This window comes from Zootoca vivipara, chromosome 12, assembly GCF_965207765.1.
Source record: "Zootoca vivipara chromosome 12, rZooViv2.hap1.1, whole genome shotgun sequence".
Taxonomy (NCBI): domain Eukaryota; kingdom Metazoa; phylum Chordata; class Lepidosauria; order Squamata; family Lacertidae; genus Zootoca; species Zootoca vivipara.
In genome coordinates, this window is record NC_142595.1 from 13,849,958 (window position 1) to 13,862,675 (window position 12,718).

Sequence of the window (12,718 nt, forward strand, 5' to 3'; positions counted from 1 at the left end):
AAATCTCTAAGCCGTATACAATACCTTTTAAAAAATGATAACAGTATCATTAAAAACATAAATACAACCTGAAGCCAATAAAACCACAGGATGAAAGCGTGTAAAAACAAATGCCTGGTTAGCCCACCGTATATTTTATGTAACGGAGTTCTAATCTGAAGGAAATAAATAATAAACTAAGCTAAACTGCGTCACTCAGCAGCCTTCTGCGTTGTATTGTTTTGGAGAAGGCAGATTCACACTCTGCTTCCTGACTGCATCTGGAGATACCGTACTTCTTTGAAGAACCTGATGGATCTAACAGGACGAGCCATTAGCATTGAATGTTCCCTTATTCATGTTCCCTATTGCACTTTTGAGGGCACTCTGTTCTTGGCCTCTTTTTGGAAGAGAGCTTGAGGCACCCCGTGTCCCCAGTCACAGCACGGATTTTCATATTGCTTTGGGTTGACCCGTTTTGCTCCCTGTCAGGCTGCAGATGATTCATAGATCATTTCTGCTGTGCACACTTGCTCTCTTGTCTTGCGGCAGTTCAGTGCCCAAGTTAATCTTGTCCTCTGTGTTGTGGAAATTAATGCCACGGGTTTGCATGTACAATATATGTCAGGACGTGAGGCGCTCCCGACTTGCAGCTCAGAGCCATTTTTAGATTGTAATCTGCTTGCGAAGCGCCAAATTGCCTATTTTTGCTTGCGCAGCTACATAAGGCACCATACCATGCATGTGGATAACCTGTGATAATTTGTCAGGTCCCAAACGCCCGACTTGTGGGCAGTGTTAGAAACTCTGATATATAAGCTACCGGTAGGTACCAAATGTCTCTTTAAACCAGAGTTACAGTTGTCAAAACAGAATGCTTAGTCGACATTTTTGGATCAGATGGCTCAAAAGTCTTATTTTTCAATACGACTGGTTGGTTCCTGAAATTCATCCTGATTGTGCAGATAAAATATAACGATAGGATTCCACAGGATGTGTTGCTAGTGTGTGAAAACAGTCAAGATCCAGGCATCCCCAGATGGTAGAGACATCGGAGGCCAACTTAGTGGGGCCTGGGCATCTTCACTTGGTCGCATGTAGCCGATGGCCAAGTGCAAAATGTGCCTGGTGCCTGATGAATTTTGAGCGCTGCTTGTGGGATGTGTGTCTTGGGGGACTCAAGGGGACCCTTGTCTCAAAATTATCATGGTCTGGAGATCTGATACAAAGCTTCAGAAAAAAGTATGGGGGTACCTTTTCTTGACTTGTTCCACTTTAAATAACAAGCTAAGGAACTTACGGCTCTTCATTTGCCCACTAAATATATAAACATTACAGTGGTACCTCGGTTTAAGTACACAATCGGTTCCGGAAGTCTGTACTTAACCTGAAGCGTACTTAACCTGAAGCAAACTTTCCCATTGAAAGTAATGGAAAGTAGATTAATCCATTCCAGACGGGTCCGCAGAGTACTTAAACTGATAGTACTCAAACCGAAGCGTACTTAAACTGAGGTATGACTGTATTCACTTCATCCACTCCAGTAAAACACCTAATAAAGCTACGTTCCATAAACATACCTGCCAAGTTGCTGTCGGAGAAATAAGGGACCGGGCGGAAGTAGCAGGCCGGAAGTAGCGCTGCAGCCATTTTGGAACTGGGCGGAGCATGCTCAGAAGTGACTTTTGATGCTGCTTTGCCCAGTTCCAAAATGGCCGTCGCGCCAGAAGTCGCACTGCAGCCATTTTGGAACTGGGCAGAGCAGCATCAAAAGTCGCTTCTGAGCATGCTCCGCCCAGTTCCAAAATGGCCGCCGCGCCAAAATAAACCGGGAAAAAACAAAAAAATCGTTTTTCAGCTAGGAACAACTGGAAAAACGGGGATTTCCCGGGGAATACGGGAGATTTGGCAGCTATGTCCATAAACCATTATCTTCAGTTATCAAATAAATAAATAAAATGCCTTATGCCAATGGGCTTTAGATCTTGCCTCTTGTATCTGTGATAGTTTTGGTTGATTTTTAATTGTTTGTTTTCTACCTAAGAGCATACATAAATCCCCAAGTGGCAAGAGGAATATCATGGCAGTGTGTGATAAAATAATTAAAAGATAATAAAATGGTAAAATCGTAACACGGGGCAAATAACCAGCACTGAATAAAACTCAACTCTCCGTCAAATTAACTCTCTAATTGTTAACGAGGTCTGTTTATTGTATTTTGTAGCTTATTCTTTTTGCCACAAGATTCTTTTTTTAAAAAAAGAAAGAAAGAAAGACGTGATACAAATGTCTTAAGTAAAACCTCTCTACAGGACGTTATCTGGGCAGGTTGGGCAATATACTCTTCAACGAGGCCTTTGGCTGGTTAATATTCTGCAGCCTGTAAAACGTGTTTGTGAGAGGAGGGGTTGTTTTGTTCCATTGTTTCTGTTTTAACTATTTATTTCTGCTTTTATCTTGTCTTGTGATCTTTTGATGAAGGGTGGTATATTAATAATCATAATCATACATAATAATAATAATGTCAAAGGAAAGGTTGGGCTTTTTTCCTTTTCTTCCTTGATGTGCTGGCAGTGTACAAGGACCCTTATTTTGTGAAGCCATGCAGTCGTGAGAGAGTCTTTCCAAAGCGACACAACCCAGCCAGATGGGCGGGGTATAAATAATAAAATTATTATTATTTATTATTACACAGCTTTGCTTCCTCCGTCTGATTGGTTTCCTCCCTCCTCCGCGTCATGAGTGTTCTCCGAACCAGGTTCCCACATGCACAACTAACATGTTTGTTCTGCGGAGGAGTACAGTGGTACCTTGGTACTCGGACGGCTTGGCTGCCAAATGCCGCAAATCTGGAAGTAAGCGTTCTGGTTTACGTACATTTTTTGGAAGCCGAACGCCTTGGTTTTCAAATGGTTTCGGGTGTCGAACAGACTCCTGGAACGGATTAAGTTTGAGAACTAAGGTACCAGTGTACTAGTATTCTGAATGCCAAGCAAGTGGTAAGCAGCTGATTTGCCTTTCCCACTCCCTCTTCCTAATTAAAATGTGGACCTTCGAGAGCAAAGCTGTCTTGTGTACATGTCCTGTGATTTCTTGCTGCTCTGACCTTTCCTTGCATCTTCTTTGATTCTATCACAGGTTATGCAAGCTGCGAGATGTCCCACGGATGAACTCTCCTTAAGCAACTGTGCGGTGGTCAACGAGAAGGACTTTCAGCCTGGCTTGTAAGTTTTGGTGGTTATTATCATCATCACACACGAATGGAGAATTTGCCTTTTCTTGCAGTGACTGGGGGAAATAATTTACAGGAACCTGCTGTTTCCTAGAGGAACCTGCTGTTTCCTAGAGCCTTTGGTAGCTCATCCCCAGAGAATTGCAGGACATTGTCTGGGCAGGTAGGGCAATATATTGCTCCCAAGTTCCGATCCCCTGAAGGTGGAATGTTGCCAAAAAAAAGGTCCTTCAAATGTTGTTGTTTTAGATTGCTTCTCTTACTAGAATAGAAGGCACTTTATGAAATAATGACATAAATCTAAAACAATTACCTGCTCCAAGCAATAAACTAATGACAACTGCAGCCTGAGCCTCATAAAAGTGGAACACTCATAACCTGCCAGCCAGAGGGCGTATTAAAAAGCTTTCAGGTGCAATTATGTGTTTGTTTCCTGAAAGTGAACAATTAGGCATTTGCAGCTTCATTAGTCTAAAGCAGGGGTCAGCAAACTTTTTCTGCAGAGGGCCGGTCCATTGGCCCTCAGACCTTGTGGGGGGCCGGACTATATTTTTTTTAAAAAAAATGGACGAATTCCTATGCCCCACAAATAACCCAGAGATGCATTTTAAATAAAAGGACACATTCTACTCATGTAAAAACACCAGGCAGGCCCCACAAATAACCCAGAGAGGCATTTTAAATGAAAGAACACATTCTACTCATGTAAAAACATGCTGATTGCCGGACCGTCCATGGGCCGGATTGAGAAGGCGGTTGGGCCGCATCTGGCCCCCGGGCCTTAGTTTGGGGACCCCTGGTCTAAAGTCTCCCATCTAAATGACTCCAATCTCTTCTAGTGGAGATTTGAGGTGGCGCCTTTTGTTAGGAACGATTCTGCTTTGCGGAAGGCAGTGCCACACCAAAAAACATTCCCTGAGAGACATACAGTGCCTCTAACCCTGTTACAGCTGCCTGTTTGATGTGAGAATGTGGCTTGGAGGCGCAGAGGGTGCTTGGACACAACTCTGCAAGTTTCGTGAGTCTCGCCCCCTACCAGGCCTCTGTCCTTTTCTGTCTAACAAGGAGGAGGGTGATGGGCACCAGCAGTACCCCCCCCCCCCGTGTGTGTGTGGGAAGTGAAACATGGAAGGTGAGAGCTGGCTAATTTCTCACCCAAGAAATGAGAAGAATTGTGTCTGCACGTTTTCTCTTGTACCTCGGGTTCTACAACAGCTAGAGATGCCTTTGGTTTTTTAAAATGAAAGCTGGGAATCTGGGAGTTACGTTTCACCCCCCGGGGAGGGGGGGCAGCTGTCCTCCCTCGCCCCACTGTGGGCGCTCAGCACCCAGCTCCTTCTTCTGTGGCGACAGTGAGGTATCCGCAGGGACCTCATAACATTGACGATTGTGCAACCATGTATGTTCATCAGTGCTGAGAAATGCATATCGTTTTCCATCACAGTTTCATTTGTAGCGACTGCATGGATGGTTTTTTCTTCAGCACCTGTCACATTTGGGATTAGAAAGGCCCGTGTGGAGGGAGCGTGGTGGCGGAAAAGACGAGGACGCTCCCATGGTAACCGGTGTAAGGGATGGGCAACTCTGCTTTCTCTGTACATTAGTGAGAGAACACTATTTATGTCACTCTTCCTTATGAGTCAGTGGAGACGTGTGTATGTCCGTCTGCGGCTTCCTCTGGGTTCCCAATTTTTCTCTGCAACCGTGAAGGATGACATTCACATTTCATTTATACTGCAGACCAACGCTGGTAAAATCCCTGAAAACGGATATTTGCCCTGCCTGCTCAGGTGCGCCCTAAAGCTGAAACCTGTGTGGATTGGAAACAAGATTATGGGCTCAGCCACAATTCCACATGTCCTGTGATTTCCAGTCATGGGTCCGAGAATTTTTAACATTTTCTTGTCCCACCGCTTTCCCCAGGAAAACCCGCTGTTTACTAATGAATCGAGGAAAATATATTGATCAGGTTTTCTGCAGATAGATGTCTGTCCTGATTCAGCAGTAACAAGCGGGTTTTCCCGGGGAAAAGCGGCGGGACAAGAAAAAAAAAGAAAGAAACCCTCTCAGACCCGTGAAAAGAAATCACGAGAGAACTGTGCACGAGCCCCCTGTTTGTTGCATTTTGTTCCCATTGAAATACAATGGGGCTTAAGTTAGTGACGGCTAACTTTTCACATGGATTTTAATAGAGTCACCGTGCAGATGGTTTGGATCCCAGCATTATAAGCTATATGGAAAAATTCCCTTATTCTTTCCTGAATGTGCATGTCCTTGAGGGAAGAACTGTGTAGCAGGAAGCTGGCCTGTCCTCCTGGGCTGGACACCATCACTCGTTCTGCTGCTACCGGTAGATCTGATGGGAAGAGCCCTTCCCACGAAGGATTGCTCTTTTATCAAGGGCAAGGCAGCCACAACTGACACCGTTTCCTCTTCTTGACAGTCAGAATCTGCACGGGAAGAGCTATATAAGTGTGACTTGAAGAACATGTTCTCTGAGGGTCTTTTGGGCCAAGGGAAACGGCTTTATACTGAATCAGGCCGTCGGTCCATCCAGCTCGATGTTGTCTACATTGATTGACTTATCAGGGTTTCTTTTCTTTTCTTTTTTAATTTTAAAAATAAACTTTATTGAGATTCAAATTAAAATGAACACACACATAAACTCATACACACACTTGAAATAATAATGAAAACATACAAAATCATATGAAACAAAAGATCTGAAATTAACAATACTAACAGTAAAAATATAAATTGAAAATTAAATTCATACATTCAACTTAAATCCAACTCAAAAAGAAGAAAAAATGAAGAAGAAAATACGAACAAAAATTCTTCAGTCATTCAAACCCAAGATTATTATAGTCATAATATTCCAAGTACACTCCTCCTATAACCTCCTTTAATTATTTCCCTTTATCTCCTCCCCTCCTATTTGACTTCCACTCATCTCTCTCTCAGGTTCATCGGATGCTATATTACAGTGCTGCTTCCCCATATTTCAACTAATAAATACCCTTAAATCTCCTATATGTAGAAATTCATCCTCTATCGACTTTCTCAACTTAAAATAAATCTGAGCTATCAGGGTTTCAGGCAGAGTTCTCTCCCAGCCTTACCTGGGAGATGCCAAAGATTGAGGCTGGAACTTTCTGCATTGGGTGGTAGCAATCCATGTCCATTTCTCTCCCCCCTTGCAGGCATGTACTTGTGAGGACCTCCCCGAACCACAAATACATTTTTACGCTAAGAACTTATTCCTCTGTTGTCCCAGGCACCATCGCCTTCAGTTTACCTCAGGTATGTTTTTGACTGTTTATTGCTTGATTGGCCAAGAGTGAAATGGAACTTCATACTAAAAGCTATGGCTGTTTGTTGTTGTTTTGGTTTTGTTTTAAAAAACCCCCACAAAAATGCAAAGCCTACATATTAAAGTTGGCTTCTCAGGGACAACTGGTCAAGTCACTGTTGGGGAGTCGGGAGTGTTGGATTTGGAAGCACCTTTTGGTCTGATGTGGCAAGGCCATTTAATTTACAGGAAAGTTATGCGGAAAGCAAGATTGCTTGAGAGTAGAGAGCTGTGAAGTATCTCTTATCTCATTCCTCAGAAAGGATGGTTGCTGTCATGTGATTGTATCCTATCAGTCAGCTGCTCTGAGACCATATAACACCAGCCCTGAAAGACCTACATTGGCTCCCAGTATGCTTCTGAGCACAATTCAAAGTGTTGGTGCTGACCTTTAAAGCCTTAAAAGGCCTCAGCCCGGTATACCTGAAGGAGCGTCTCCACCCCCATCGTTCAGCCCAGACATTGAAGTCCAGCTCCGAGGGCCTTCTGGCAGTTCCCTCCCTGTGAGATGTGGGGTTACAGGGAACCAGGCAGAGGGCCTTCTCAGTAGTGGAACGCCATCCCATCAGATGTTAAGGAAGAAGAAGAAGAAGAAGAAGAAGAAGAAGAAGAAGAAGAAGAAGAAGAAGAAGAAGAAGAAGAAGAAGAAGAAGAGTTTGGATTTGATATCCCGCTTTATCACTACCCGAAGGAGTCTCAAAGCGGCTAACATTCTCCTTTCCCTTCCTCTCCCACAACAAACACTGTGTGAGATGAGTGGGGCTGAGAGACTTCAGAGAAGTGTGACTAGCCCAAGGTCACCCAGCAGCCGCATGTGGAGGAGCGGAGACACAAACCCGGTTCCCCAGATTAGGAGTCTTAACCACTACACCACACTGGCTCTCAAATAAACAACTAAAGTATCTGACTTTTAGAGACATATGAAAGCAGTCTTGTTTAAGGGAAGTTTTTAATGTTTGATCTTTTATTGTGTTTTTAGTGTTCTGTTGGGAGCCGCTCAGAGTGGCAGGGTATAAATAAATTATTATTATTATTATTATTATTATTATTATTATTATTATTACTGTATTATTTTAGCCTGCTGCTTAGATCCCCTGCCATGGCTTCAGCCCTCTTAAGCACAAGCAATGTGGGTTATAGCTTCACTGGGAAAGCAGTGCTGCTGCTAAATAATCTCCCACTGACCTGGTACTTGCAGATCTCCACACAGAAGAAATCTGTCAAAGGTAGCACCAGCATCACTGGATAATTAGCAGCAACACTTTGCAATGTGTGATTAATCTCCTTGGCTTCCCTGAACCTCCTGCAGTGTCAGCAAACACTTTGAATGAAACCTGTGAATCAAGCGCAGCCTAGTTTGGGGAGTGAACTGCTAGATGATATTTTCCCTCTCCTCTTTCAACAAAACAGCAAAGGGGGAATAGCCTACAGGGCTGTGAATTGCAAAAGAGGATTTTCTCTCTGTTTTTTTCTTTTCTTTTCTTTTTTAATTCAACAACTATATAATGGTGCTTGCTTGGGAGACCAGGCTGCAAATCTTTGTTTCTGTCTCTGACTCATCTGGTAGGGACCCAGGTGGCGCTGTGGGCTAAACCACTGAGCCTAGGGCTTGCTGATCAGAAGGTCGGCGGTTCGAATCCCTGTGACGGGGTGAGCTCCCGTTGCTTCGGTCCCAGCTCCTGCCAACCTAGCAGTTCGAAAGCACATCAAAATGCAAGTAGATAAATAGGAACCGCTACAGCGGGAAGGTAAAACGGCGTTTCCATGTGCTGCTCTGGTTTGCCAGAAGCGGCTTTGTCATGCTGGCCACATGACCTGGAAGCTATACGCCGGCTCCCTCGGCCAATAATGCGAGATGAGCGCGCAACCCCAGAGTCGGTCACGACTGGACCTAATGGTCAGGGGTCCCTTTACCTTTTACCTGACTCATCTGAAGGTGTTATGGAAAACCTCTGTTCCCCTGCCTTGCGGCGTGGGGAAGATAAAGATGATAGCTCTGCAGAGGAGATCATGTTCCTAATCAAAAGGCTTAGATGGGTCAGGCCAAATAGCAACCTGAATAAAACTACTAAGTTTCTAATACAGCTAGGCATTTTGCAAAAAAAATTAAAAGTGAGGTCCTGTACACAAGCTTATGCTGGTAATCAAAGCAATCAACAGAGAGGAAGAAAAAACCAGGAGAGGAAGCTAAAAATATATATTGCGTTGGCAAGTGCTAACTGAAACAAGTAAGTTTTGAGACGCCTTCTTAAAGTGGGTGGCATTGAACAGATTGGACCTCCGCATTTCAAATGTAGGGAGCCGCTGGCAAAAATGCACACCGTTCAGAAACAGAACTGGAAATTTGTGGTTCAGAAAGCAGGAATGCAGAGTTCGAGAACAAGTTGAAAGATAAGGACAGAGTTCACTTTAAAGTTAATTAGCAGTACTTTAAACAGAATGAAGAGAAGACTCCCTGGAAAAGACCCTGATGTTGGGAAAGATGGAGGGCACAAGGAGAAGGGGACGACAGAGGACGAGATGGTTGGACAGTGTTTTCGAAGCCACTAACATGAGTCTGACCAAACTGCAGGAGGAAGTGGAAGACAGGAGTGCCTGGCGTGCTCTGGTCCATGGGGTCACGAAGAGTCGGACATGACTAAACAACAATAAACAGAATATGATAGGGGTTCAGTGGTCAGTGCAACAAAGGAGTAGCATAATCTGTTCTATGGATTCGCAAACCTCGTTGAACAAATGTGGCTACGAAATCACTTGAGACCTGCTTGCTTGTTTGGTATTGCTCTCTTCCTCAGCAGGCTAGCTAGAGGCAAGAACACTCTGAAAGGCATATAATACCTAGCTTTTATACGGCACTTTAGTGTATTCAAAACACATCACATTATCTTTATGTTTGTCCAGAAAACAACCTTGTATGGTAGGCCAGTGGTGTCACCCCCCCCCTGTTGCATATAGGGTGGGGCATTTGCGAGATGGCAAAGTAAAGAGCTGAGACTGCGACTTCTCGACATTAGCCCAAACTTTTAGCCACTATGCTGTCCGGACTCTCATATAGTCTATAGTCATGTGAGTGTCATGAACTTTTATTGAGGATATGACTTGTAGGATGCTTGTGAAAAATTGCATAACCTTTCCCCCCCCTTTGAAATTTTGTTCTTAGTTGTGACGAAGAGATTTTTTTCTCTAGCTCTTATATCTATCTATCTATCTATCTATCTATCTATCTATCTATCTATCTTCTTCTTCTTCATCATCTATCTATCTGTCTGTCTGTCTATATCTATATCTATCATCTATATCAGGCATCCCCAAACTTCGGCCCTCCAGATGTTTTAGACTACAATTCCCATCATCCCTGACTATTGGTCCTCTTAGCTAGGGATCATGGGAGTTGTAGGCCAAAACATCTGGAGGGCCGCAGTTTGGGGATGCCTGATCTATATCTATCTATCATCTATCTATCTATCTATCTATCTATCTATCTATCTATCTATCTATCTATCTATCTTTCTATCTATCTATCTATCATCTATCATCTATCTATCATCTGTCATCTATCTTTTTGTTCTCTTTCAGAGAAAATGGGCTGGACTTTCTATCGGGCAAGACATTGATGGTAAGTGTTTCCTGTAAGTTTGTTCATGGTTTGGTTTCTGGACTGGCCTGGCGTAAAAGAGAGCTCAGTTGGAACAAATGCCCGGTTAAATGGGGATGCTTTATGTCAGGCATCCCCAAACTGTGGCCCTCCAGATGTTTTGGCCTACAACTCCCATGATCCCTGGCTAACAGGACCAGTGGTTGGGGAAGATGGGAATTGTAGTCCACAACATCTGGAGGGCCGAAGTTTGGGGAATGCCTGCTTTATGTACTTCTGGGGTGCATCTGTGCATCTAATTATACTGTATAGCTTTGTTTTTCTAAGTTAGGTATTTGTATCAGTAGATTGCATTGAGTCAAAAGCAACTAACTTTTCTTGCTCAAATCATTTCTATGTTTTGTTTATGGAAGTGGCTTATAGCCTTGTTGCTGTTAAACTGGGATACCTGATAACAGCTAAATCAAAGGCTAAATAAAATAAATAAATGATGGCCACCTGATTCTAGTATGTGCTGAGTGAAACAAATAAGTCTTTAGGGTTTGGGGTTTTTTTAATAGAAAAAACAGATTAAATCTCCCGCAGTGGTGCATTTCAAATACTGTACAGGCAGGGGGAAAAGGATGCAATGCTGTCAAAACAGAATCTGTGGTTTTGAAATGAACAATGAAAACAAGGCAGAATGAAACAAACCAATGAATCAGTACATTTAAAAGTTATTGACACGAATGGCAATTGTGTATCCATTTAAATGGGTGCGAGCCCCATTGAATTAAATAGGATTTCTGAGTAAAGGTACGTAAGATTGCACTGAAAAGCACCAAATGTGGAAAGGACAGGACAATTAACAAAGATGAATACATAATGGAATAATATGATCATATGAACAGGACAAATAAGTTGAGCAGAGCAACTAAGAACTGAAATAAAAGGTTGAAGATGAGACCAAGATTAAACCAACTAGTAAGGAATTAAAATAATCCAAATGAGAGAGAAACTAGGGACAAACTGAACACCGAGCCAAGCGAATTTGAAAGAGAAGTCCAAATCTTAGATTAAGCAGCAGGTAGCTACAAACTTTACCAACAGAAGAAATATTCGAAGCAAAAGAAAGAGAAAAATCGGAACACCTGAATTATGAGGAGATGGTGGTGAAGCACAACAGGTGAACCAGCAATGGGGTGGTAAAAGGAAGGGAAATTCAGTATTACCTTGAGGTTGAGCTATCAACCCAGAAGAAAAGGAAAAGACGTAGAGAGATCAGAAATTGAAAAATATAACTGAATGTTGTCAGTGTAAAAAAGATAACTTCAAAGGAGCAAATAAGAGGACTAAGAGGATGACGTTATAAAAAATATATCAGTAAAGGACTGTGCAGATATGCATGCAAAGTGTTCTTGGATAGGAATAAGCACCAGAACATCTGCTCAGAGCAATGTATACACCTTATTCACTCTGTAGGTACTTAGTTCTGGTGCTGGGAAGCCGTTTAACTTGCCCATGCAGTGAAATAGTTGAATTTATTATCTTCCCACACGCTGAAATGTGCCCCAGCTTTGTGCTTATTCGGATGCGGCCCAATCAGGTTCTAAATCTGGGCCGCAGACAGTCCGGGAATCAGCTTGTTTTTACATGAGCAGAATATGTCCTTTTATTTAAAATACATCTCTGGGTTATTTGTAGGGCATAGGAAAAGTGGACCGGCCCCTTGCTGAAAAAGTTTGCTGATCCCTGTCCTAAAAGGAGCGCTGTTAATAGGGATATTGCCATGTACTGTCCAAGGTGCTGGAAAAAGCAAGTTAATGGAAACCTAGTGGCACTGTGGGTTAAACTACTGAGCCTTGGGCTTGCCAATCGGAAGGTTGGCGGTTCGAATCCCCGTGACGGGGTGAGCTCCCGTTGCTCGGTCCCAGCTCCTGCCAACCTAGCAGTTCGAAAGCACGTCAAAGTAGATAAATAGGTACAGCTACAGCAGGAAGGTAAACGGCGTTTCCGTGCACTGCTCCGGTTCGCCAGAAGCGGCTTTGTCATGCTGGCCACATGACCCGGAAGCTGTACGACGGCTTCCTCGGCCAGGAAAGCGAGATGAGAGCACCGCAACCTCAGAGTCGTCTGCAACTGGACATAACGGTCAGGGGTCCCTTTACCTTTACCTTTAAAGCAGTAATGACATAAGCTGCATCTTTGGCATGGCTCTTAATTCTCATTCACTCTGAAAATAAGAACACGGAAGCCCCAATTGACATTGCGATGCATCTCCAATAATTGGAAGTTGCGACGAGAAACGGAAGATTGGTGCCAACTTACAATGTTTATCTTTTTGCTAAGAGCAGGAGAAGGCCGGGGAACTACTCATATAGGCGTAATGACTGTATTCTCTTTCCACTTAGAGGTTTCCTTCTGGAGGTTTGTGCCAGGAAGCAAATTCCCTGTAGGCAGCATGGAAATGTCTCCTACAAATTGGATGCTTACAACATGTGCGCATTATGGAGGTGGCATTATGCTCCTGAGGGCTGAAGCATATATCAAGTAGATGCAGGAATGTCAAATTCTTGTTTCT

At 43.3% G+C, this 12,718-nt stretch overlaps 1 protein-coding gene across 7 annotated transcripts in view; it reads left to right on the plus strand.

The window, feature by feature from the left end:
• Positions 1 to 12,718, plus strand: part of NSF (N-ethylmaleimide sensitive factor, vesicle fusing ATPase) — a 102,953-nt gene that overhangs the window by 18,243 nt on the left and 71,992 nt on the right. For all 7 annotated transcript variants that reach the window (XR_009558435.2, XM_060281087.2, XM_060281088.2 and 4 more), the window contains exons 2-4: positions 3,118 to 3,203; positions 6,415 to 6,514; positions 10,140 to 10,179. Coding sequence is in view for 6 of the 7 variants with exons in the window: in XM_060281087.2 (XP_060137070.1) it covers positions 3,118 to 3,203; positions 6,415 to 6,514; positions 10,140 to 10,179 (226 nt within the window). In the remaining variant the exon portion in view is untranslated. The remainder of the gene's footprint in view (positions 1 to 3,117; positions 3,204 to 6,414; positions 6,515 to 10,139; positions 10,180 to 12,718) is intronic.